Source organism: Eptesicus fuscus, chromosome 4 (assembly GCF_027574615.1).
Source record: "Eptesicus fuscus isolate TK198812 chromosome 4, DD_ASM_mEF_20220401, whole genome shotgun sequence".
NCBI classification, from domain to species: domain Eukaryota; kingdom Metazoa; phylum Chordata; class Mammalia; order Chiroptera; family Vespertilionidae; genus Eptesicus; species Eptesicus fuscus.
The window spans coordinates 36,732,715-36,760,447 of NC_072476.1; the positions used below are offsets into that span (position 1 = coordinate 36,732,715).

The 27,733-nt window shown below is 46.9% G+C and overlaps 1 protein-coding gene across 8 annotated transcripts in view; it reads right to left on the reverse strand.

Annotated features, from left to right (window-relative positions):
* GRAMD2B (GRAM domain containing 2B) overlaps window positions 1-27,733 on the reverse strand; it is a 67,796-nt gene that overhangs the window by 10,799 nt on the left and 29,264 nt on the right. For all 8 annotated transcript variants that reach the window (XM_054714951.1, XM_008141354.3, XM_054714949.1 and 5 more), the window contains exons 2-9: window positions 17,054-17,173; window positions 13,985-14,096; window positions 11,535-11,601; window positions 10,572-10,675; window positions 7,277-7,372; window positions 4,398-4,469; window positions 4,205-4,300; window positions 1,136-1,247 (exon numbers count right to left, since the gene is read on the reverse strand). In XM_054714951.1, the coding sequence (XP_054570926.1) occupies window positions 1,136-1,247; window positions 4,205-4,300; window positions 4,398-4,469; window positions 7,277-7,372; window positions 10,572-10,675; window positions 11,535-11,601; window positions 13,985-14,096; window positions 17,054-17,173 (779 nt within the window). The remainder of the gene's footprint in view (window positions 1-1,135; window positions 1,248-4,204; window positions 4,301-4,397; window positions 4,470-7,276; window positions 7,373-10,571; window positions 10,676-11,534; window positions 11,602-13,984; window positions 14,097-17,053; window positions 17,174-27,733) is intronic.

The window sequence follows — 27,733 nt, forward strand, 5'->3', positions numbered from 1 at the left end:
ATAAATGGATCTCCTAAGCTGGTTGAGTGGCTGGGGATTGCAATCCAATGATGGAGCAATCCTATATAATAATCCTATAGAATAGAAGGATAATATGAAAATAGACCAAATGGCAGAACAAATGGAACAACCGAACAACAAGTCACTATGACATGTGCTGACCACCAGGGGGCATGCATGGAACATGGCAGGCATCAGCCACGATGGGATGGGATGGTGGAGCAGGTGAGCAGGTGGCGCCAGACCAAGGCGGGGCGCTGGTCGCTGTCATCGGGGTGAGCCTCTAGTGGTTACTGAAAATTCTTTATTGCCACACATTGCAGTTCTGCCCGGTGCTCACACCTGCTGCCAGCGCCCAGCACTGGTCCCGATGGCTCAGCGCCATCAGCGGGTGTGAGTGGCAGCTGCCACCCCTGATCGCCCCTGAGGGCTTCTCCATTGGTGGCGGCTGCCGGCTCTGATTGCCTGAGGGTTTCTCCACCTCCCTGAGCTCCTGAGGGGTGACCAGGGCAACAGCTACTGCTTTTGAGGCTGCTGGTGCTGGCCTCAATCACTCCGCACCGTCAGTGGGTACGAGTGGGGCTGGCACTGTCAGTGCGTGGGAGCGGCAGCGGCGGGAGTGGGGCTGGTGGCAGACAGGACCAGGGACGGGGCAGTGGCGGGAGGGACCGGGCAGGGGCGCAGAGGATGGGCCGAGACCCACCCCTGTACCTACCGCAGCCTCGCGGCCCACAGTGCCTTTCAAGGTGCACGAATTCGTGCAGTGGGCCCCTAGTTAAATAATAAAATAAGGACGGTCTGTCTTTACCATAGGGACTCATGGAGATGATTCAGCTGTAACAATTCATAATATTCTTAAAAGAGGGAAGGAAACAGTGTGTTTCTCTCTTTCAATCAACCTAGTATTATGTTGATTTATGAGACATTTATTAAATATGCATAAATGGAAATGGAATTTTACCACATAGGCAAATCTGTGTGCTGGAACTTCCCCCCGATTCCCTTTCCAGTTGTTAACTAGGAGGACAACGGGTGCTTTGTTGTTGTTGTTGGTTTTGTTTTGTGTTTTTAAGGGGTGGGGTGAAGATGTTTTGTGGAGAATGAAAAGTTAGTCAAGATACGGAACTTTCCAGACCTCTGGAGTTCTCGGACTCGGGTGTCTGCGAGCCGGAGCTGCTGTAGCCTCCCAGGTCTTGCCTCCTTTGTTGAACCACTCCATCCAGATCTGAGAACTCGTCATTGAAATCCTGCAGGGAAGTAAGGAAACAGAGAGAGGCCGTTTCCCCTGTGAAGAAGGCAGGCCTTTGTAGGCCCCAGCCTTTTTCCTTAGGCCTGACCTATAAAATAGGGAAAGGAAGGAAGGATTTCCCCAAACTACTGGGATTTTCCCAACAGATCACTGGGCATCAGCTTCCTGAAACTGAGATTCTTCCGGGCTGTTAGAATTCTATCAACAACAGAGGCCAACTTGCTTGAAACAACAAATGTCTAGAAAAACACTGGAATGCTGATGCTTGAAAAGCTGCAGAAGCCGCACTTAGCACTTTATGATGAGAAAGTGATGGAAGTAGACGTATATAAAAGAAAAATGTAGACAGAAAGATCTAAATGCATGTTTGAATATGCAGACGCAGAGAAAGGCATTCTTCGATTATAGTTTAAAAAAACGTATTGGAAACAGACAAGGGCAAATGGCTTTAAGAAACTAGTCCCTGAAAGGAAAACTTTAGCTCTTTTTTTCTTCTCTTCACTAAATCAAAACAGGGTCAGCAATATTACATGTAAATTACAGAAGGATGATAAGGGAGTGAGAAGTAGGGGAAGCGTGGAATGTCTCCCTTTGTATCCCAGCCATTCCCCCCAACGTGCTTCAGAACCAGAGAGACCAGGCTGTCACTGAAACACCCTGAGAAGGCACAGCGGGCTGAGCACTCCACAGTCTAGTCAGCTGTCAAGTGAAGAGACTCGTCTTGTAAGCAAGTTACCAACCGTCCACCTTCAACTAGCTATCTGGGTCATTTCAATTTCATGCAAGATTTTTATAGGGAATGAAAATGGAAAAAAAATTCAAGTCTCTTCAACGTAATGACTATGTATTGAATGCCTGTCATGTACGAGGCAGTAGGCAAAGCTCCTTCCACATAGGATTGCACTTAACCTTCACAGCCACTTTGTGGGGTTGGCCTTGTGCTAGATGAGGAAACTGAGGAGGGCAGTTACAGAGCCTGTCCGATGGCATAGCTCAGCGGGGTGGAACCAGATTTGAAACCAGGCTTGTTGGATTCTAAGTCATATGTGTTAAATTCTATTTTGCACTATTTTTAAAAGGTTTTAGAAAAGATTTTATAGAAGTTTTTTTTTAAAAAAAATTTGAGATAAAATTCACAACATAAAATTCACCATTTTAAGTGTACTATTCGGTCGTTTTTAGAAAATTGACAATGTTGTGCAACCATCACCACTATCGTATTTCAGAACATTTCTATCACCCTGCCAAAAAGAAACCTTTACCCATTCCCAGTCACTCCCAATTTTTCCCTCTTCCACGTTCCTTGGCAAGCACTGATCTACTTTCCATCCATATGGATGTGCCTATTTGGAACATTTTGTAAAAATGGAATCTATAATATTGTGGCCTTTTGTGTCTTTTTTTCACCTGGCATGTTTTCAAGGATCATCCACGTTGTAGTGGTGTAACAGTAATTCATCATTCCTTTTTAGGGAAATAATATTCCATTGTGTGGATAGATTACATTTTGTTTATCCATTCATCAATCAGTGGGCATTAGGTTTGCTTCCACTTTTTTACTATTATGAATAACTAGATGCCTGGTGACGGATTTGTGCACTGGTGGGGTCCCTCAGCCTGGCCTGTGGGGATCGGGCCCAAACCGGCTCTCTGACATCCTCCGAGGGGTCCTGTATTGTGAGAGGGTGGTTCTCGGGTGACGCACCCGGAATCGGGCTCCCTCCTCTCTGGGTCTGGGATGCGGGTGAAGCAGATTTGGGGCCAATAGTGCCCCAGCAGCAACCTAACCCAGGGCCGATTCCACGAGGAATCAGGCTCCCTCCTCTACTGGTCAGAGCGTCAGCCCCCTGGTGGTCATTGCACATCATAGCTACCAGGTGAACGGTCGAATGGTCAGATGGTCGCTTAGGCTTTCATACATATAGATAGCTATGATCATTCTTGTTCAAGTTTTTGGGTGGCTATATTTTCAATCCCACTACTTTTTGAATAGCTCTCAAAAAAAAGAAAAGATTTGTAGATCTGGAAACCATGGGCTTATACTACTTCACCAAAGGTATTTCAACATTTAACAATAATCATTTTGGGATAATCAATTGAATCATATGGCTAGGACTCTCCTGGGCCAGCTTACGCTATCACAGTTTTACATCGTGTACAAATGGGGGGACTTACTCCCCACAGGAAATTTACTTGACAGTAAACAAAGTCTAAAGGAACCAAAGAATCTCTACCTTTCACTTGGGCATTATAGCTTTCTTTATTGATTTCAGAGAGAAAGAGAGAGGTAGAAACATCAACGATGAGATGGTATCATTGATCGGCTGCCTCCTGCATACCCCCAACTGGGGATCAAGCCCGCAACCCAAGCATGTACCCTTGTCCAGAATCGAACCCAGGACCCTTCAGTCTGCAGGCCTATGCTCTATCCACTGAGCCAAACCAGCTAGGGCTACAGCTTTTCTTTTTTAGTTAATTCTAGGTATTACTCATCTTATCCATTAAGCTGTCAAGTCTTTGAAGGCAAGAACTAGTCTAGATTTTTCCTGATGTCCTTAAAGCATGTCCTAGCATGGAACCTTCAACACAGAAGACATCCAACTGTTTGTGGGATGAATCATGCCCCACCCCGAACAGATGGGTGAATCTTTCTAAAACAACACTGACAAGCAAACGCAGCAAGACTTTATGCATATCTCTGGTGACCAGTCATCCCAAGGCAGCCCACTACCGGGTTTCTCTTCCTTTGCAGGACAACCCTTTAATTCCTTGAAAAAAGTTTATGACCCCCTATGGTCATCCTCTTCTTCAGGACACACATGCCCTGTTTCTTCAACTTGCCTCAACTATTACGGCCCTAAGTTCCTCCTGCACCCTGGTCATGGCAGAAGGAGACGTGTAGTTGCACCACATATTCCCTTTCTTTTGCATTTAGACACCATGTAGGCAACTCACCAGAGGCAGAGATGAAGGGCGGTCTGCCCGGAAGCGGTCTGCCCGGAAACTGTTTTCAAGAGAAGACGGGTTGGGACTGTTACCAACACTTGTATTCTGCAGTGATTGAAACAAAATGAAACACCGGGTTAACTACGGAACTGTAAGAAGCAGGGAAGACAGACAAGTCACTGGGGCTCGGCAATGTACTCACATCTAAGTGTCCACACACGGATTTGAGTAGTTTATAAGTGGAATCTCTGGAGAGGAGGGAGACAAATATGTACTGAAAACAAAACAAGAGTAATTAATAACAGACACTGCCTGATGAGAAACGAGTATTCAGAGTTCAAACATTTCTTTGTGTATATATATATATACTTTTCATTTTGAATGATATAGACCATTCTCTGGTCCATGTCCTCATTCCGCTCACCCACACATTCAGTTCTTATTCCATTCCTGCACTGAAGGAAATATACTCCCCAGCAATAGCAACAAAACCCTCAAACTCAATTGAAGTAACGGACAAACACAGAGAAAAATGAAGGCTCCAATATCCCGAGAAAGGCGCCCCAAATCAGCATCGGTAGGAAAAGACCTGGGCATTAAAAAAAGGCTAGTGATATTTACTAGACCCTCTCCACCGCCTTTTTTGTTGTTGTTTTTTTTGTTTGCTTGTTTAGGTATCTAGCAATTCCTGAGGGTCTGCTTTTTCTGCGCTGACCTCGCTTTCCACTGAAAATTTCCCAGGGGCTCTAATAGGCTTGTTCTTTTTCAAGCCATTTCCAGATCCTTCCTTGTACAAATATGGAGATTTCTGCAGAGGGTGCTTATAAGTGAGTTATGGGAAAGAAGTAAAATCAGAGCCAGACAAGTCATTTGGAGACCAGTGACATAAGGAAAAATGATTTTACCCTAAACAGTGTGTTGAGAAAAATATTAAAACTCACTCTTTCTCCATGTATTTGAGCCATGGAATCTTTCCAGACTCACTTTCAAAATTTTGTGATTACCCCTCTCATTCACCCGTGAAAAGAAACTGATACAATTTCCAATATAATCTATATATATAAAAGGCTAAGCGACTGGCCAACAGGCCAGTAGGTATGATGCGCATTGACCACCAGGGGGGCAGATGCTCAACGCAGGAGCTGCTGAGTGACAGCAACTTTGCAGAGTACCCTCTCGCACGCCAGGACCCCTGGGGGATGTCAGACTGCCAGTTTCGGCCCAATCTCCGCAGGCCAGGCTGAGGGACCCCACTCACTCCGCAGACGCCCTTTGAGCCCTGGTGCTGCCCCAGGTGCAGCTGGCCAGGGAGGGACCATAGGAAGTTGGCTCCAGGGCATGTCTGGCCCGTCTCGCCCAAACCCGCCCCACCAGCCACTTTCTAATTAATTTTCTTTCATTGTGCACAAATCCGTGCACCAGGCCTCTAGTATAATATAATAAAGTATTATAGCCCAAAGTAGTTAACATTATAGATTCTGGCATTAGACAGACCCAGTTGCAAATTTTGGCTCTGACATGGAGTAGGCCACATTGGGCAAATTGCTTACTTAGGCCCTCTTAGCTTCAGTTTTCTTACAACAATATCTACCTCCAAGAGGGTGGTAGGGTAGACTAAATGGGAAAACATAAGGAAAGTATTTAGCATATGCCTGGCGAGAAGTACTTAATGCTTATTAGCCATTAGTTTATTTAAATATTTTTTCCAAAAATAGTTATTAACATATTTCCTAGCTCATCTTTCCCTCTTCAACTATCCATTGTGGTTACAAATGGAATGTGGCTTTTGTGCTTTCATAGAAATAGTAGGCAAAACATTAAAAAAATAATTTCAAGTAAAATATGGGTAACCAAAATATTCCACTCCCTCTCTCTTCCCAAGCTGAAATAAACACTTCTCAGTGCAGATATTTCTGGTTGCATATGAATGTGGCATCACAACAGTCAACAACAGCTTGAGAATTCCTGTACAGAAGTGGGATAGAGCCCAGCTTGTGTGGCTCAGTGGTTGAGTGTTGACCTATGAAATGGGAGGCACCTGGTGGACTCGAGACCCAGTAGGGGATGTGCAGGGGGCAGCTGATCAATGATTCTGTCTCATTAGTATTTCTATCTCTCTCCCCCTCTCCCTTCATCTCTGAAATTAATAAAAGTATCCTATATAATAAAAGGCTAATATGCAAATAGACTGAACGGCGGAATGACCGGTCGCTATGATGTGCACTGACCACCAGGGGGCAGATGCTCCACACAGGAGCTGCCTCCTGGTGGTCAGTGCACTCCCACAGGGGGAGCACTGCTCAGCCAGAAGCCGGGCTCACGGCGGGGGAGCGCAGCAGTGCTGGTGGGAGCCTCTCCTGCCTCCACAGCAGCGCTAAGGACCCCTGGGGGGATGTCTGCCTGCTGGCTTAGGCCTGCTCCCTAAGGGGTCCTGGACTGCGAGAGGGTGCAGGCCAGGCTGAGGGACCCCCTCCCCCTCCTAGTGCACGAATGTTGTGCATCGGGCCTCTAGTATTTAATAAAAAAAGTGGGATAGGTAAGGCAACATGGAAGCCAAGAGGGGGCAGTAACTGAATTTGTGCATGCATAATAAGCACAAGTTTTAGGTATTTGGGATGCCTTTGGAGAGGTCCCAGCTGAGGTTATGGGGCGGCTGGCCACCCCCACTGCAGGGACTCCTCAGTGTCACCCGCCCCACCCTGTCAACAAGGTGGTGATGGTTGTTGTTTTAAATCATGTTAAAGACACTGAACATCAATTTAGACTGACATAACAGATGTTAGGGAAAGGGAAATTGGGAAGAAATGTTATTTTTTTGACCTTGGTCAAGCAAATAGAATTAAGTCAGCGGGAAATTAAAAATTGGCAACAATTATATTAGAAGAAATCATCTTGTGAGGGGAAACAACACTACAGGAATGTCTAAAGGCTAGGATTTTACAAACCAGTCTTACATATACTTGGTTATTCCCTGTGGGAGATAATGATACTTATGGTCCAGGGTCTTGGTCTCGGCAGGAGGCCCAGAGAAGGGAGATCAGAGCGGATGGAGCAAGGTGCCCTGCTCTGGGGCATACTCACCCTGTCTGTGACCGTCGCTATAATCAGGGCATTTGGCACCAGAAGGGCAGTTTTGGTTTTCTTTATCAGGGTTACGGAGAAAGCCGGAATAGAGATCTGAAACAGAAGCACTGCATTAACACGCTGGTTAAGACTTCACAGAACAACATTTGAAGTTTTCCTGTTAAAGGAAAAAACAAACCAGCAGCAGGCTCTCTGGGATCCATGAAAAGTCCATCTTAAAGAGTGGCCTGGGTGTGTCCTGAGCTCCTTAAGCTGTTAATGCAAAGCCAGAGAATAAATCGGGATCATCAGTCCAGCTGAACAGCTTCCTGGGAAACCTTTATCTTTAGACTTGGGACTAGAATGCAAAATTTACATTCATGTTAACGATAAGCCCAAGGCTCTAAAGAAGGTTGCTTTTGCAGGCTAATCTCCCATACCCCACTCTCCTCTGTCTCAGGCACATGTGGGTGGGGAAAACGTGAAAAACACTGGTGTAATAGAACCATTACTGGGCAGAACACCTGGAATTTGAATTCTCAGCTCGGTTCTATTACTGTCTACATGACCTCCTCTACCTGATGAGTTATCCTTTCCATGCCTCAGTTTCCTGATCTGTAAAATGGGGTCAGTTTTATCTACTTCCCAGGATTTTCTGTAGATTAAATGAGATAATGTATGGAAAATGCCTAGCACTCAATGACACTGTCCTTCATTTCCTCATTTGCCTCATGTAAAGAGGATGGGTGAAATAAAAGAACTCTTAAATTCTGGTTCAAACCATAATGAATAACAATATCAACTGTAGCAGCTACTGTTAATACCTATTACAGATGAGAATGCCACTTAGTTATGACCTTCCTGTAAAGTAGATATTCTAAGAGATAAGGACATTTGTGTAGCGAGGCATATGACTTGCTTAAGGACATAAATATAATAAATTACAAAGACAGAATCTGAACAAATCTTATCCTAAGTGTAGTTCTTTTTCCGGACAATATACTACAAGAATGTATCAGATGCCACAAAGAATAGTCGATGTTCCTGATACTTTTATGTTATACCTGTATCCCTTCAACCCAGTTTGGTTTTCAGGGGTAACATCACTTTGATCCCTGAAAACAGAGTCACACACACACACACACCCATGGTAAAAAGAATATGACCTGAATCTCTCTCTAGGTGCACCCACTCACTTGAACATATATTTTGCAAAAATGCTTTATGTATTTTGAAAGAGATCAACGAGGTCCGTGGGGAAGAGAAGGTCCTTATGTTAATACTGGCAGTTTAAAGGAAGGAAAAAAAACCACACTATAATTTTATGTTGAATATTGCATTCACACTTGGGTGGAATTGTTCTGTCCCTTCAGTTATAGGTTGAGATGACTTTGGAAAAAAGATGTCAAGATCTACTCAGACAGATGGCGATGTAAAAATGAGTCTAATTTTGTTTCTGAGCAGTGTTGAGGGGCTATCACTTTGGATTTCTTTTCATCATCTAAGGCATGGAACACCCTTACAAAGGGAGTTTTCAATCAGTTGCTTCATGAATATAAAATGACAACTAGATCACCTGTGAGAAATAAGGTGGAAATAACCTTTCAGTTCGAGCCTAGGTGGAATGTGATACACACATTCAATTTTACAAGCATCTGAAAATACCAGTGTGCTAAGAGGTCCTGATTAAATGAAGACTACACTTTATTAATATATTTTTTCCAGGGGGGGGGGTGTTTAGAAAAGTCCTCTTCCTAGAGAAAATCGTGGTTGCCTTTAGTTCACATTGGATGGTGTTGGAGCCAGGCCTGCTGGCAGGGAGGAAATTCCGCCACGGAGCGGAGGCCCCGTCTCCTTGACACCATCCTTCCAGGGGAAGAAAAGTACACGGCACTGTCACGGTTCTGTGTCCCCGCCCTGCTGATTTTCAATATCCTGTCTCAGATATAGCACATGCAAGAGCAACCCCAGTGTGGCAAGTCTTTAAAAACAGGGTCACTCCTACCTTTTCTTTGGTCAGTTTTCTCGTAGGTGGGGGTAGGATTTTGAAACCACTGGCAGAATCATATTCATTTGAAACTGCAATGCTGGCTTTGTGAGTTCCCCTATCCTTCACAAAGGAAGACTAAGACTTTCCTCACTGATGTCTTCACACCCTCCTGCTTCGGTGAGGTGTTGGCTCTCTCTGAATTCCTGACAGCCATCTTCACCACCTTGAACGGCATGGCGCTCAACCCCCGACCCCCGTCCCCACTCCATGAACAAGTTCTCAGAATCCAGAAATCTTAGAAATAGGGTGGAATACTGCTTAATATCGCTTTGCATTATAATGATTCAGATAATACTGTGCATCTAAAACAAGTCTATATAGTAAAGGAACAATATAAAAATAACATCTGACCTAAAAATAGCATGCTAGTTTGCTGACTCAACACCAACAAAATAAAGAATTTCCATTTTATTTGTTAAGTGGTCTTTAGCTAGAAGACTGCCCGTGGCTTTAGGGAGAATGCTTAAATAAAACATACCTACCACTTAAAAAGAATTTTTAATCAGCTACTTCATGAATATAAAAGCTGCTTACTCATAATCACAAATCAGAATGCTTGAAACCTCGCTGCGGTCACGCACACCCAACACGGCGTTTCTCCGACTCCTTATTTGGGTAGCCTGAATGTGACAGCACAGCTCAAAGGGCAAGAATGTCAATGGCATGGAATTCTCTTCCCTTCTGATGCCATAGTCCCAAGGTCCTTGTTTTAGAAGGCGGTGGCTTGGGAAGCCGCCAACTCCTTCAGGCTGCTCTCCTTAGTGGCTCAGTGTGTCACGGGCCTCTGTTCCCCCAGCTCTGTACTTAATGGGGATGTCAAGGTGTCAGTCAGCACCCACTGGGGATTGTGGGTATATGACTCTCAGACTCAGTCATAATGCTGCAATTCCTGCTCCTTCTGGGCTGGCAACAGTACAAAGTGAACTCTGTAAGTAGCTTTTTCTAGATGGTTAACTCGTATGAATACAGAACAAAATCAGTATTTCTTTAAAAAATTGTTTAACGTACATCCTTTGAAACAGATTGTGGAACACTTTTCATAGGAATAACGTGTTCTCTGGTGACACCAGCCGGGTAAGAAGGATTGAGGGCAGGATTGTGGGAGAGAGGGAGGTGTCGGCATTGAGAACCTGTCGCACAGAACCTGTCACTGGTGGAACCACCATTAAGGGTATAATAATGACACAATATTTACAAATATTGCTACACTGAAAGCAAGTCATAGCCACAGGGTTAGCTTCCTTTCTGGAAAATGATACCAACCTTAGTGTCTTTTCCAAAGACCTTGGAATGAAAGCAAATCCAGTTTTCTGATACAAAGAGCTTCCCTTGGTATAAAATTTCTTTCTGCAGAGCACAGGTAAAGCCTGAGAAAATATACACACGTGTTACATCATTTCGAATTTACATTTAGGAAGAGAATTCTGTACAGATGCTGGTGACTCAGGGATGGGCAGAGACAACCCATTCCCATGCTCACAACATCTATCATCTCCTTTCAGTCACCCTCACTGGAGTAAAAGTATAGAGACGAGGGTTTTTTTCATTCAAAGTTTTACACATTTTAGCCTGAAAATCAAACCAGAAAGGCAAGTCTGTCACTGCAAATGGGGGTCAGGAATGGTGTGTCAGGAATCTCCTCTATGTAGGAAGGTGTGTCCCTTTGTGCTGACCTTAGCACTCCTGCCCTCCTTCCCTGGGACTGTCACTAGTGACGCCCTTTGAGATAGATGGTCCAACTGCCGGTACAGCATGTGACCCACGCCTTCCTGCTTGGAGATCATGGCTGGAACCAGCATCTCGTCTTAGCACTGTACACGGAGGGGCTGGAATGGAGCCCTGGTGAGCCCCAACGGCGAGTCAGCACATGTCTGTCCACCCAGATCTGTGTGTCCTTTTAGCCTTCTTTTAGTGGATTGTCTTGCTCCAGGCTTGTTATCCTAATCTCAGGACAATCCAAACACAATGCATTTCAGCAGTAGCTATGGAAGGCGAAGATATCATTCTGGAGTCATCTTGGATTGACTCCATATCAAGTAGGGAGACTCAGGTTCCCATTCCACTCGTCTTTCAAGAGCCCCGGTGAGAGCAGCATGAAGCTGGCGCTGCGGCTGCCTCGTGACTTTCAGAAACCACCCCTTGGAGATTCAGTCCCCAGCCCTCTTCCTCCTCCCCAACCAATGAGCATCTTTTCAACTATGGAGCTTAAAAAGGGTCAGAACTTACTTTGCCTCAGTGGTTCTTCAGTCGGGACTTCAAGAAACAGCTTGTGGAAGTGCAAATTTGCCTTGTACTATGGTGGGAACAAAACAGAGACATGGCCGCTCTCAGATTTTTGTGGAACATCACACATTTTAACTTCAATTTAAATGACACAATGTACCTTCCCTCCCTTATTTCAGCATCTTCATGAATTCCATCTCTCTGGTCTTACAGTCTCCAACACAACCCCTCAGTGGAAGGCAGGGCACGAAGGGTTCCTCTGCCAAGACCAGTGACCTGCTGGTTGCATATACAGTATAACCAGGATGCAGCGGGTGGCCAGCCTTCCCCAGGTGCTGGCTAAGGATGTCCCACGTAAGAAATGAGAGGGATGCTAAGGAATCTCACCAGGGAAGGGAGTAGACCCCAGGGCACTAAGGCTACAGGTGAGTAGTCTCAGAAGAGGACAGTGGTTAAAAACTTTGTAGTCACATCGACCCAAGTTCAAGTCTTGGTCACACTTCTTCTTTGGTATGTGATTGTGGCCTACTCATCACTTAACCTCTCTGGGCCTCAGCTTCCTCTTCTGTGCCAGAGGTCAAAAACGACTTGCCTCCATGGGATGCCCTAAGGCTCAAATAGGACAAAACAGCTAAAGCACCTACTACCTGGGATTGTCACTAACACTGTTATTGTTGTGAAGGCGGTTCCTTAGCCAGTGTCCCAGGGAGATGACCGTCAAGACCGGCAGGGTTTGTGTCAAGGGAGGGAGAAGGCCCAAGAGTCTGAAACGTTGAACACCTCTTCATTTTCAAGGCATCTATTTCTACAACTCTGACAACAATGTACAGACCAAGTTTCACACTTTGCAAAATGCTTTCACAAACCACCCTAGGATCGCCTGGGAATTGACACCCCCATTGCCTGGGTCAGGGCATTGTGCCTCAGAGACACCGGGTTAACTGGAACCACAGCTCTCAGGTATAGAGCTGGGTCCTCCTTCCAAGCACCACTCTGCCTGACAGATACTTTCGATGGAAAACTCTTAGGAGCAAAACAGATCCTTGATGTCTTATTATCCAAACTAGGTGTGATCCCAATGGCAAAAGTGGCCCTAGTATTGCTGTCAAGAAGAGCTTCAGACAGGCCGTGCAGATGACTGATGGTCCCCACAAGTTACTATCTGTACTAATAATCTATACTAATAAAAGGGTAATATGCTAATTAGACCGGGTTGACCGGACATCTTCCAGTTGTCCAGTCCTCCTTCCGGACAAAGCCATGGTGGCGGGGGCCGAGACAGAGGTGGTTAGGGGCAATCAGGCTGGCAGGCAGAGGTGGTTAGGGGTGATCAGGCAGGCAGGCAGAGTGGTTAGGGGCGATCAGGCAGGCAGGCAGGCAGGTGAGTGGTTAGGAGCCAGCGGTCCTAGATTGCGAGTTGGACATCCCCCGAGGGGTCCCAGATTGGAGAGGGTGCAGGCCGGGCTGAGGGACCCTCCCACCCCGTGCACGAATTTCGTGCACCGGGCCTCTAGTTTTATAGATGAACATCTCATATAGTAGGTTACCTCACGCTGCCTCCTAGGAGTACACCTGCATCCAGGAAGTTACCTGATTAAAGCCAGGTGTGCAAGAGGGCTTTACTGAGATTTTGTTTTTAGTGTCTATAGTGAGCACCACTTGTTTTAAAAATATCCCAGGCCACGGACTCTTCAAACATATCATTGTTACAAGAGGTTTTTAAAAAAGGGTAGTGGGACGGATAGAAATGAAAAGCAATACCCGGCTCATGAGTGGATGTTTGAGAGGGGAAACAGGAAAGCCTTTATAAAAAGTGTTCACTACTGGGATGATTGTGGACATCTGAAAATGGATTTCACATTAATAATATATATTTTTCCACTTACTATTTAGTTAAATTTCTTGGGTGTGCCAACAGTGTTTTGTAATAGTTCTTAGGAGACACATATTCAAGTATTTAGGGATGAAGTGTCAAAAAACCCCACTGTTGGCCCAGTAAGTCGGTCACACTCTGTGGCACAGAACTGGGCCTTGATGCCTTTCTGGGTATATTTTAGAGCAGAAGCAAGTCATGACCCTGTCCACAGGTCTCCTCTGTGTGCAGCTGGGTGGCCTCTGTTCCCATACTCCTTCATTTTAATGCAAGGATATCACACCTCTCCTAGTCTTGGCCAATTATGAGGCAAGCATGGGACTCAGTGCTGGTCCCGGGTGGGGGTGCCTGTGGGCACCTGTCAGTACCACCCACTCAGTATGTGTTGAAAGGTCAGCTGTAAATGATGATACTGATGAAAAATCGATGGAAGGATCTGTGGTCTGTCCTTTCTCCTAGATTCTCTACAACCAATGCCCATGTAGTCCTGCCCAGCGGGAAGCTGCCTACGTGGGCTCTTTCTTCCCATTGGCTTCATGCCTGTTGCCCTGGAAACAGCACATGTCTCACTCCCGCTTACCTGGCTGGAAGACGAAGACTTTTTCCTCTCAATCTTAGAGTCATTTTTGCTTTCTGTTTTGCAGTCGTTCTTATCACTCGCTAAAGAGACACCATCGAAACTGGATTTTGACCTGAGGAAAGAAAACCCAGGGAGACTATAGAATGAATTTTTTATGCTGCTCATTCATTTCATTGTAATACATCTTGATTATTATCCCATCTCACAAGAAGACCTGCCGCTCGCCTTTCCCTTCTGGCTGTCAGCAACCACGTGATCCCCGCTCCCGGGTTTACAGAGCGGATGCTGTAGGGCTGGGATGGCTTCAGCAGATTGGAATCTCAGACTGAAGACATGGCCATTTGTAGAAGAGAAATATAACCTTCCAATTGCGAAAATAATTATATCACCTCAAAAGTATTTTAATCAGTATAAAGAGTCTAGGAGGCAGATCGTTAAACAAAATTGCAGCTATAGTTCAATCAAAAACATTGTTATGTCAGAAATCTATTAATATTGAACAGGTGTTCATTAAGTGGGGCATTGTGTGAAATGCCTGGGGCACACAAGGCAGTCTTTATCCTTAAGGAGGCTGTGCACAAACAAACATCTAAGTCCTCATCACAAGAAAAAAACGCGTAGCTATGCATGAGGACAGATGTCAACTAGACTTACTGCGGCGGGCATTTCACAGTGTATGCAAATATTGAATCATGTGGTTTACCCGAAACGGATATCATGTTATACGTCAATTATGCCTCAATAGAAAATGAAAATAGATGAAAAACAAAACTTCTTAGCAGGGCAGTACACGATTTAGCACCAGAACAATATCACAGGTGTTAGGAAGAGGTAGAGGGACAATTAGTCTAGCAGGAGGAGAGAGAAGAGGAGACCAATAGAACAATGTGGGTTTAATGCGTGGGGCCTAATAGGATGCGCAGGATTTGGGTGTGAGGCAAAGAGACTAAACATCCCAGAGTGGGAAAACAGCCGGAGTGAAAGTAGGGTACAAGAGAACATGTTTGGAAGTCAAGTCCAGGATTCCTTCCTAAGGTAGTCCTGGTCAAGGCTCTCCGTTCAGTAGACGTGTGACTACACATGACTTCAGCCTACAGCTCAACACAGTCATCTCAGAGTGGGTGCACGGGTGATTTTTAGACGTTTGTTTGTATATATATATGTATGAACAAGTTTTATGATAGGATTATGCAGATTTTGTTTATTGGGGGAAAATGGCCCATGAAATTCATAATTTCACAATATGATTCCTTGAAATGAAGAACAGCTAACAATTTTTGGCTCAAAGCCGATTTGAGAAGAATTTTAAGTAGTCTGAGTGGTATATGGGTGTGGCAGAGGGACAGAAACGTCTGAAGTCAAAGGGACATTAGGCTCTGGCTTTCTCAGCTGTGGAAAGACGGACTATGTGATGTCCCAGGCCCCTGCCAGACTCGATTTGAATCTGTGATGCTCAAACCACAAGTGAGATACCTCTCAGCTATTCAAGGGACATGGATTTGGATTCAGGCACTGGCCACTGGGCCTATTCACAGATCGAAATTTCTTTAGAATTCTAGGGATTACTTTTAAAAAAAAAAGATGACTAAACATTTGCACTGTACTTGAAAATAAAATGATTTTTTTTTCAAATGTCAAATTACCTATTATTTATACTACCCACTAATTTGAATTTCTCAGTTCTGCTGATTCAGATGAACAAGTGTTAACGGAGTGGTCAAGGCAGTGGGCAGACCTCTTGAAGAACTATGGACGGGAAGCCCATGTGACCAGCAGGGCAGCTGAGCCCTTGACAACTGTCAAGAAGGGGCCTGTCCGCATACAGCGCGCCCATCTCTGGCGGTGGGAGAGGGGCGCATGTTTACATAGCGTCGCTTTGGTCTCCTCAACCCCGTTATTCTCACCTCCCACAAGTGACTCTGAGCAGGAGCAGTGCAACATGCAACTGCGGGGCCCCCTTATGCAAAACCCAAGAATTTCCAGGCAGCGAGGGCTGAGCCTGAAACCAAGCGCTGGGGTGGCGGCACCCCCGGGAGCACACGCCCTGTGCAGCTGAACCAGCCTGCCCTGGCCAGGAGGATGGCTCTCGTCTGAAGCCTGGGGAGGTTGGAGTTAAACCAGCGGTGCTTCAAAGGAGCACGCTGCAGCCAGTCAACACGGAGAGAGACACAAGAAACAACATGCTCCGTGCCGCGCGGAGGCACTCCTCTGGCGAGTGACCCAGGAGGCGCCGGCAGGAAACGGCCACAGCGAACGGGGGGCCGGCGGTGACCGGAAACCCTGGGCGAGAGCGAAGACTCACACGTGGTCCTGCCTGAAGGATGGAGGTGGAGCGAAGGCGATGGCTGGGCAGCCGGGAGGAAAGGGAAAGCAGGGGCCAAAGGACGCAGAAGGGGGCCGTTCCGACGACCCCACAGCGGGAGGAGAGCGCTCACGCCCGCGCCTCCGACAGACCCGGGGCCACAGCACTCGCACGTGCCCACTGGTTGCGCCTTCTCTTTGCAGGGCTAAAAGGCCACGTTCCTACGTCTTCCTCTCAGGCGAAGGAAAGCACATACTGGTGCCTCTGAGAGGGATGGGGACCACAGTTCCACATCTCAAAACGGCCCCACAATCAAACCGAGGTCCCAGCCTGTGCAGCCGGCCCGGGGACCCCCCGTGGGGTTCCCCTCCACTCTTGTTCGCGGCCGCCAGGAGAGGGAGACAGCAGGTGTGCACACCCAGAGGCTCCGCAGACACTCCAGCCTGGGCGGGCCTTCCCGGGTGCTTTATGAATCGAATCCGGGAGGAGGGCCACCCCGGCTTCACCCGTGAGCAAAGCCTGTGCTTTCAGAGAAGGGCAGACCCTGCAGCAGGCCGGGGCGGGGAGAAGTGCCGAGCAAGGAAGGCAAGCGCCGGCGCCGGGATGGCAAGGGAAGACACCCGCTTCTTTCTCAGGGGTGTTACTTGCCTAGGGACCACCCTCCCGCGCTCTTTTAACCACCGCCAAAAAGCTAGAATCCCCAGCTGCTCGCAGCAGCCCCTCCCCCCGCAAAGGGCAGGAGGAACAGAGTGGGCGTGAGGACTCACCGCAGGCAGATGGCTCTCTTCGGGTCTGGGGACTCGGCCTCGCTGGACGGGGCGGGAGACTGGGCTGTGGGCGACCTGCAGACCTTCTTTTTCTCCTCCACACCATTCTCAGCCTCTGAGCTGGAGAAGAGAGAAAAACGCTTCACCTTAGGCATCCAGAGCGGGGGTGGACGGGGGAAAAAGGGTGAAGTCACCTCGCCTTCTGGAGCGCAGAATGCTCTTCTTCTGTCCCCACCGACAGGCTGAGGTCAACTTGGGCGGCCGTGCCCTTTCCAAACCTCCATTGTAACCCCGCTCGCTCGGCGGGCTTCAGCAGGTAAACAGTACGCCGCCTCCCAGGTCTGCTCCCGGGCCCTGCTCTGCCCTGCCCTGCCCGGCCGCGCAGAGTGCAGATCACCTGGAGGCTGGGAGGGCCCCTGCGAGCACGCACTGCCAGCCCTCAGCCAGGTGTGAGCCTTCCTGCCGGGAAACCCCAGGGCCCTTTGTTTGCCCGGCCTGTGTCACTTAATCACCGTCTGTTGTCCTGGGCCCCACTTTGGGTTGTTGTGAGTTAAGCAAGCACCTCTTGGGCAAGTTGCAGTCTCTCATCTGTGTGCACAGCCAACCACGCAGGCCAGGTGGGATTGTTTCCCCATGTGACAGAGGTGGAATCTGAGGCTCTCAGATATTAACCTTTTGCACTCGGATGTCGAGTGTGACTCGACACGATTAGCATTAGAATAAAGGAATCGAGAAAAAAGCAAGCGACTGCAAAGGGTTAAATAATCTTACCCAAGTTTGCGGAACTAGCATTTGTCTGAGTTGGGATTCAAACTCAGGTCTGTCCATCTCATGGGCCTTCGTGTACATGAGTGTTCTCTCCGTCTCTGTCTGTCTGTCTGTCTCTCTCCCATGCATCCATCTCCCTACCCTCTCAACCACCTATCTATCCATCTAGCCCCCTTATTAGCTCTTCAGTGCAAGAACTCCAGGGTGGGCTGGGAATCTGATTTTTATACTGACCCAGAGTCTGGGACACTGGTGCTATATAATCCTGATCAATAGGGTTTTGGAAGACTAGGTTTGACCTTGGTGAAGGGGGACTAGAGAGGAAAGTCAGTCAAGAGGGTCCGCACACCGAAATACGGTGGATGGAGGTCGACCAGTGTGCTGGACACGGGGGTGGCCCCTCAACCTCAGGGACAGAAGACACCATTTCCAGCGTGGGAAGGTGAGAGGCAGGAACCAGGGGAGGGAGAATACAGGTGTCATTCACGGGTCAGACCTTCTGGGTGTCAGCCTGCACAGCAAAGAACTCACAGAACATACTTCTGAGAATGTGAGAACCCCATGGTGGCTGAGCGAGTGTGAGGGAAGGCATATCAACATCGCATTGCTAGGGCAGTTGAGCTAATTTTAGTCCTAACTTAGCACCCGTTCGGTATCTTCACCTGACAATGAGCAAGCAGGCAGGAAGTGTTACTGGTTAGGTTAAGCTTTGTGGTTGCTGATTTACCACATTTTACTGCTCGTGAAAATTCCATTGTGCTGTCAAAATCAAGGCCAAGTATCTCTGACAAGGTATCCATGAATAATCCCCACGGATGGCTGATGCTCCCATTTTGTAGTTAGCATTTCTCTTTTCCTAAACCAGTGATGGCGAACCTATGACACGTGTGTCAGCACTGACACGCGTAGCCATTTCTGATGACACGCGGCCGCATGCCGAGGATGAAACATTTGCTGCTCCTGAGGATGAAACATTTGCGACTAGAGTCTTGGGGTTAGTTTTTTCCTCAAAGTGACACACTACCCGAGTTATGCTCAGTTTTTTGGCGAAGTTTGACACACCAAGCTCAGAAGGCTGCCCATCACTGTAAAACAGATACCTATTCGGGGACAGAGGCCCAGATCTCTACTTCTTAAGTTCTTTTCAACGCACTGAGAACTCTTATAAAGGGGCTCAGTCCATAACCAAACTGCATTATGTGACAAAAGGGACGTGGAAAGCCTTGAAGTAGTAATAGGAAAGCACTGCTTTGGTTTCCAAGAGAGGACTTTGCTTAAATTTAGCATCAAGTTTAAAAGAATTTTAGAACTGCTAAGGGGCCTTCAGGCCTATCTCTGCCTTTTCCCTCCCCCCCAAGGCACACACAGCACCTTCCTTCAGCGGCATCTGCAGAAACCCACACGAGAGTCCCTCCTGAAGTAGGGCGACGGGTGTGTGTGGAACTTCAACAGTCCATCTCGGCTGTTATTCAAGTATTTACTGCATTTCAGGCTGGGTCAGATTAAGACTCAGAGGCAGAGCCGCCGCTGTCCCGGGCAGAACCTGTATGCCCTTAACAAGAGCCATCCCACCCCCACAATAAAGAGGGGCCTCTCTGTTTGGATGGAGCCCCCCTGGTACACAGCCTGGCAGAGATAAGGTGCCCCTTGCTTAGCCCAGCACCAAGGTGCCAGGAAGCAAAGCTGGCTGTGTTCCCGCCTCTCTCGGCCCCAGCTGGGCAGGCACTTGTGTGCGGGGCAGGGCGCAGAGTGCGGCGCCGAGTGGTGGTCCTGCCTCGGGGCCCGGCTCAGCGCTGAGAAGATGCGGGGCACACCTGTCACCCACCCAGCCGTGCCTCTTAAGGGCAGAACACACAGGTCTGCTCAAGTTAACCGGCTTCTTTCTAGATAGTGTCCACCCCACTTTTCCTTAGACTTGCACTTGGCCTCCAGTGCTGGGTCTGTCCTTGAAGGCCCTGGGGTGGTGGGCACTGGCTCCACAGAGCTGTCTGACCCAGTGGTCTCGGCTCCGCTGCTGCCGGCGTGATCACTCACCAGGCCCCGAATCAACCAATGCCTTGTTCTGTTAACTTCTTTCTCTCACATGGCTTAGCCAACTACTAGACTAAATAAACTCCTTAAAAGCAGGGAACTTCTGTCTACCCCCCCCCCCCCCCCGCCCGCCCTGCACTTAGCTCAGCATTTTGCTCATGGTGGTCATTTATGTGTGTTGACCGACGTGGGATTCATTCTGTAGCGTCTCAAAGAGTCAGTGAAGTTCATCTAGGGACCAATTTAATTTTAGTTTAGTTATTTTTTTTTCTTACTTAAAGATGCTACGGAAACTGAAACAAGCCAATTCCTACCAACAGGAGAGATTATTCCGCAACCGGCCCCCCCCCCGCCCCGCCCCTCCAGAGGCCTGTCAGCAGCAGACGAAACTGTGTAAGTCAGACAGTGGAGACTCCTGTCTGAGGAGCAGAGTGTGGGAGAGGGCAGGATGCTTCCTCAAGGCCTCTCAGTAACTAAGTCACTGTCAGGGAAGCCGGTGGTGGAGATGAAATAACACGTCTCATTTAAATCATGAAAATAGAGGAATCAGTTTTGCTTTTAAAAAAACAAAAAACAAAGCAAAGCAAGACCCTTTCAGGGACACTAACTAAAGAGTTAACACAGCTAAGCTAAAAAAAAAAAAAAAAAATACAGTCCTCCTCTTTCAACAACGTTTTTGGACAAGTCCCTGCTGACAGGGCAGGATGCTCGGAGCTGGGCAAGCGGGAGAGAGGAGTGAGTGGCAGCTACAAGGAGCCACGGAGCAGCAGACGATGCTGGAACACAGGGCCCACCTTCCCCTGGCCGCGGCAGGTTCTTTCTTCTCCCACCTCCAACCCATTCAAGCATCCACTATGGGCCCCGAAAGCTTTCCAGGAGGAATTTCACAGCCGCGAGACAGTCATGCTTATCCCGACCAGCCTGGCGCCCCCATCAGGGGACCGCGTTTGTATTCCCAGCTGGGAAGTGCTTGCTCCACTGAGCCCCCTCCCCGCGCTGTCACACAATCTGTAAATACACCGCAGGCCCGACGCCTGTCCATTCCCAGACCTCACGGATCGGCTGAGAGCGTGATTTGGATTTCACAGAGATTCAGCACTGGAATTCTAAAATGGGTCCGCGCTCATTCCTCCCAGAGAGAGACTCTGTCCTCCGGACACATCAACCCCCCTCCACCCCTCCCGCCGAGAACGCGCTGTATTCAGGCTTCATCACACGCAAGTCAGGTAAGCAGCTGCTGGGCACAGTGACGACTAAGCTGCCTGGCAGGAACCCGAAAACAAGTGCCCGACCGAGGCTCATCCGGGAAGCTGTGCTCCTTTCTAATGACAGCGGCAAACACCGTGTGTGAGTCCACCTTCACGTGAAGTTCGTCTAGGCTGAGGCATAAAAAATGTCCCTAAACTCCCTTAGGATAGCACAGGGAGGGGATGGTGGTTTTACATCCATTATCATTTCTAAAATCCCGGATCACCATTTCCTAAGACCACAGTCTTGACCAACAAAGGTCTAGAAGGGACTCGAAGGCCGGATATGTTTCCGCAGACCTCGGTGGGAGGAACTCCTCGCCCTGGGACCGCCGCGATTCAGGCCAGGTCTGCGCCAGCCCAGAGTGGCCGGAACCCTGCCCTGAAAACGGGGCGGCATGCAGACGTGCCGAGGCCTGGGCCCAGGCAGACCCTGGGTTTTAGGTGCTGCCTGTTTAGTGGCTCCACGGCAGGCAGGCCAGGGCGGCAACACTTGGGAAGCAAGGAGATGGGCTACAGGGGCAGAGGAGGGCGCTGGGGACCCCTGGGCAGCAGCCCCAGTACAGAGTCATCGATCACACTGACCGAAAAAGGGAAGCAGAACGGGGTGCGTAAGGTTCAGGGTGTGATGGAGACCAGGACCTCCCCAACCCCTCAGCCTCTCTACCTGCCCAGTAAACTCAGAATCTCCCAAACTCGATTTTTAAGTCAGGAAGAACAGCCTTTCACTCACTATTCTGATACAATATACATTTTACTTTGTAATCTATCTACACATTTATTTCTGAATAGGTACTAGAGTAAGGTGACCAGATTTTAATATTGGTAAAGCGGGACACCATTGACCTGGGGTGGGGGGGGGGGGGGGGGTGGTTCTTGATTAAAAATTTGGTCTATATGGAGCAACAAAAATTTTCATAGAACTTCCCTTCCCGTTCTCCCGCCGTTCCCTAGCTTGTCGTGCATTCTTTCCAAAAATCGGGACTTCTTTAAAACGCCGCGGGACGCAGGACAAATTGTTAAAAATCGGGACTGTCCCGCCAAAAGTGGGACGTCTGGTCACCTTATACTAGAGGCACAAGCCCACCGTTCAAAAGTTACAAACAGAAAAATAAATCTCCCTTCTTCCTGTGTTTCACGGGGCCCCCGTTTCTCTCCAGAGGTACCTACTGTCGTCCCAGCCCCTGTGTGTCCTTCTGGGAGGCTGTGTGCATGAGTGTGTGTATTTTTAAGCTCAAATGAGACCCTGCTAGTCTCTACCTGTTTTGTTTTGTGTTTAACTTACTGTATCTTGCTTTCCCTACCACCACACACATTTCCTCATTCTTCTTAATGACTGCACAGAGTTCACTGTAATGCGCGGCTCATAATCCAACCAGTTCCTTATTGATGGGCATTTAGGTGGATTTCAGTCTTGCTACAAATACAAACAGCACCACAACAAACGTCCTTGTATGTTTATCATGTGTGTGGAAATTTCCATAGGATAATTTCCTGGAAATGGGACTGTGTCAAAATGTACATAATTGTATAAGCCAGTCAGAGAAAGACAAACACCATATAATCTTACCTACTGTGGAATCTAATGAACAAAGTAAACTGACTAACAAAATAGAAACAGAGGCATGGCTACACGGAACTGACTGACGGCTGTCCGAGGGGAGCGGGGCTGGGGGGACTGGATGAAAGAAGATGAAGGGATTAGCCAAAGAACATACATGCATAACCCACAGATACAGACAACAGTGTGCTGACGGCCAGAGGGAAGGGGGGTCAGGCGCTGGGTGGAAGTGGGCAAAGGAGGGGAAAATGAGAGACATCTGTGATAGTGTCAACAATAAAAATAAAGTTAAATAAATCAAGAAGTACATACTTTTAAAATTTTATAGTCATCACTAAGTTGCCCTCAGTAGAGGGTTTGTGACCCATGCCCACAACAGTGATTACACATTCTTACTAACAAGGTGCTAAACTTAAAAAAAAAAAATCCCTTTATAGTTTTGGCATTTGCATTTCTCTCCTTATGAATAAGATTGAGTGTACTATTTTTACATGTTCAAGATTTTAAAAATTTTCAGTTTTGTAAATTAGCTACTTGTATATACATTTAGCCAATTTTTCTAGTGGGCTGTTGATGACAACATTTAGGGAAAACAATTCTTATCATAACTGCAATATTCTAGAATTGACGTTTTAAAAGAATAATCTTAAGCCTTTAGAAGAAGTTAAGCAGATAGTAGGGGTCAGTATAATGTTAAAATAAAATGTTAATGACAAATTAACTTTTGTTTTCCTTGATAGGCGTATGGCATATAGAAAAAAAAAAAAAAAAAAAGAATACCCAAAACACTGTATTCTTTGGCTTTAGCAAAACCTATAGTGGAGCAGGACAGGCTTCCAGTCTGGGATGGAGATCAGGAACACAACGTCTACCCCTCCTTTCTGAGTGTTTGTAAAAGAAGTAATAACCCTCCTGCTGCCACATTGGCGGGAACCGTAAACAGAAGAGTGAAACTTCTGGGAAATGGAAAGTAGAAAGTAAAGTCCAATTTAACTCTTGCAGCAAAGTAGAGGAAGCTGTAGCTGAGAACAGGGGCACCCAGGACAGAGAAAAGTGATCTGTTTGTCAGATCCCATGAGGGTACAGGAGGAGGATGCTATAAATTGATGAAACAGCCGATTACATTGAAGGTGTTTGGTGAGAAATCTCTGGCTCCCTTACCCACTCTTGCCAGGTCAGGTACTTAGCCCCTGGGGGGGAAATATCAGAAGGGCTGTCCATTAAAAACGGAACAACTTAGGTGCAGAAAACCAGGGTACCTGGTATAGAGGGCGGAGCCCCAGAGTAAATCTCTTCTCATCCTTGTTTTGAACGAGGGCGTCTCCAGGCGAAGTGCCAGCTCCCTACGCATGTCTCTCCAAGCCTGCTCTAGTCCCTCATTTATTCTCACTATGAAATGACAACACAGCACTGCCAGATATCTGAAGAAAATCTGAAGTCTTAAAGAAAAGACCAAGATAAATCAACAGTAGGTAAAATTCTCAGGAAACTGACTTCAGCGAACAGGAGAAAACTCCATACAAGAAAAACGATACCACCAAGCCTTCGAATAATATCTTCAGAGAAAGAAGGTAGGGCCCATACATCAGATTACAATGTTGTGGGAAAGGAAACCTCCCTTAACCCCTTAATTCTCTGCGTCCAAAGCCTACTAGTCTATGAGGCACTTTGTGACTTCGCTGTCCGCCCATCCTGATCTCTCTGCTCCCCTTCTTTCCCGCCGCTCCCCATGAGAAAACCCGTGCACTGGCTGTTCCCTCTGCCTGGAATGCTCTCCCCCAACTCCCCCTCCCCCCACAAACTCATGGCCCTCTCCCTCCTCTCTTCTCAATCAGACCTATATATTTAACCAAAGGGTTGGAAGATAGCATCAAGATACAGAAATACAAAAAAAGTGAGGGTGAACAAGAAGACATGTTTAAGCCAGCCATTTCCATATCAAATGAATAGAAATTTTAAATAGAAAAAAAAGGAAGATGGTATTATTAAAGAAAAAATATGAGCCAGAAAAGAGTGAAAGAAAGGCAGAGGTTACTAATATCCTAAAAAGTGTGGAGTCAAATTGATTTAACAAGAGATTTAGGTTGATATATTCTTCGAAGACATAAACGTATGAAGATAGGAAAGAGTGGTATGCCTATTTAAAACTGGGAGTGGGAAGAGGGAGGCAGGGAGTTAGCGTGAGTTGACTCTTATGTTCCATCAAAACAGGAAGTTGGGAGATAAGGTTTAAAATTAGTAAGAAAGAACAGGATGCATATATTTTTATAGATAATAAAGTAACCTCTACACCTAAAATCAGTTACACCTAAAATCAGGTACAGTTAAACAAAGCTACTGGGAGCCAGATGGAGAATGGGAAAGGGGATTGAGTTCATTATAAACTTTAATGTACTACATTATTTTGATAAACATTTATAAAACATATTTATTAATATACTCATAGAGAAGATGTAAAATTCAGAGTAGATCCTAAAAACAGGTGGAATTACTATCTTTGAATGGTTGCGTTCCTACTACGTGTAGATAATGCCAGATGTTGTGCTCTCAAGGGACTTAGCCTCTGTTATTGGTTTATCACATAAATACAGCATAATATAGGTTGTAAGGGGCATCTCCCGTAAAGAGTCTTGGGAATTCAGAAATCTCTTCTACTAGTATTTGTAAAGAGCAGAAACAGGGACGTTTTGTGGAGGAAACAAGCATGAGAGGTGGGTCAAGATGTCTTGGGGAAAAAACAACAACAAAAAACAGTTCCTTTGGATGGAAAAATGAAAACCTTCCATTATGAAGAAAAAACTATGAGCCAGAAAATTTTTTTCATTCGTCAACTGTGCCACCTCTCTACCCAAAGAAACACTGTATTTGTGCAAAGCTTCTTGTGAAGGATTGACATTTGAGCTGGAGGCATACAATCTGCACGTGTGGAGATACTAAAAGGGCACGAAAAACAAAACAAAACACAAGGAAATGCAGAAGTGAAAACACGCAGGCAAGGAAGAGCCACACGCACAAGGAAATCTAGCACAGTGGTTTCATCGGGAGTCCAGGGAGCAGAAAGCAGCAGAAATTAGGTTGTTGTGAAGTTTGATTTCTAAAGAGAGAGGGCTATTTTCGTACTTCACTTGGTTCACAGTAGGGATTAATAGAAAGAAGACTTTTAAACAGAAGGAATGGAACAATGGGATATTAAATGCCCACCTTTCCCCACACATATATCACGGGGGGTGGGGGGTGGGGGGTGGGGCGAGGGGGGCTGGATGAGATGTGTGCTTCTTCAAATCTGTGTACAAAAATAGCAGAGGTTGGGGGAAAGAGGCTGGATTCAGATAAGGGGACAAATTTGATGGCAAGAAGCAGAGACTGCACTGGAGAGATGATCCAGAGATACCACGAGCAGGAGTACAGAGAGCAAGCAATGGAGAGGAACATCCAAGATAACCCCAAGGTTATCTGGGGATGGAGAAGGCAGCCTTGCCATGAACAGTTACAGGGAATACAAGAGGAGATGTGGGAGGGATTTCGCTAATCTATTTCAGTATAATAGACTTACATTGTTAGCAGGTGGTAAACTGTATCAAAAACCAAAAGAGCCCAAGGAACAACAAAAAGAATATCTGATTTTGCAGGGGAGAGGGTCTGCCAGTTGGATACTATTTCTGTTGAGGCCCAAGCACATGGCCATGGCAAAGAGCAATACCTAAAGCTCAGCTGAACACCAGGGCTGGGTGAATGGCTTAGAGCAGGCCACCAACCGCCCGCCGCGCCTCTTTAACCTGGTCGCACAGAGCCCCACTGTGCTCATGCGAGTGGACAAGTCACTGCTCCATGAACAAGCACGTGGTTCATTCCCACCTTGTATCTATTCCCGATTCTGTTTTCCTAAAGCATTGCTTTTCTTTCAAAGCCTCAGGCAACGCAACCCCCCAAAGTGTTTAAATGTCAGGATTCTGACTCTGAGAGGATAGAAACCCAACTCAAACGAGCTTATATTAAAAAGAAAACATCCCCCACAAGGGCTTTGTCACCGGTATGGTATAAGATGAAGTCAGCAGAGAGAACAGCTGCGGACGCTTCCCTTTGACCTCTGGAACACACAGCAGTGACCTCCAGGGTCTCCCTCTGCAAGTCTCTGGGACATCAATGCCCGATTCATCCTCCTGAGACACTGCCTCCATTCTGTCAGGCCACTGGTCCAGAACCAACAATGGCTTTCCACTGAGCATCACGTTAAGGCATCTGGAGATGAGCCAAGACCCTCCCGAGTTTTCAGTCTCCCTCTGCTTTTCAGAAAGAATTCTCCAAGCCAGCTATGTTGGTCTTCTCACCACGGCCTCGCTTACACCATGCGCCACCATGCACGCTGGCTCTTGTTCTGGCCTGGAATATCCTCTCTGATCCTTCCTAACTGCCCACCACTATCCACCGTTCCATGCCAGGTTATATACCCTTCTGATATTGGCCCCAGTGTCTGGACGTAAGAAATGGTGCAATTGCTACTTGTGGGTCAGACAACTTTGAGTGTATTTGCAGCACAGGACAACACTCGGCATTGAATATTGGGCTTGGGCATGCATTTTGTCCATGTGGTGAACTCCTTCCCAAGATTTACCGGTTCTTTTGGAAGAGGGCCATGTTGAAGGTGGGGGAGGGGAGAATAAGGCCGTCTTGTCACTGAATCACCACGTGTGCAAATTTAGTTCTCAAACTGATCATTAGTTAGATGAGCAATAATTTGAAACCATGTGGAAACTTGATCATACTGTCTCCACTGTTGGAAGAAACAATTGTAAGCAAAATCATAATCAAACCAAAACACTTCTCAGCAGTGGTATTTTGAGACCAAGCATCATTAGGAAACAATAAAAGAAAATGCATCGAGGAGGCAGTCACTGACTTTTCCAATTCCCAGAGAAGGTAGACTGATGCTCTGATGTAAGTGCCCTTTTGTTATTTACAGCCTCAGCACGCACACATTATTGGGAATGTTGTACTGCTCACTGCTAACAACATTTCTAAAAACATATATTTAATAAGTCCTTCAAACCAGAATATAATTTTCTCAGGGGCAGG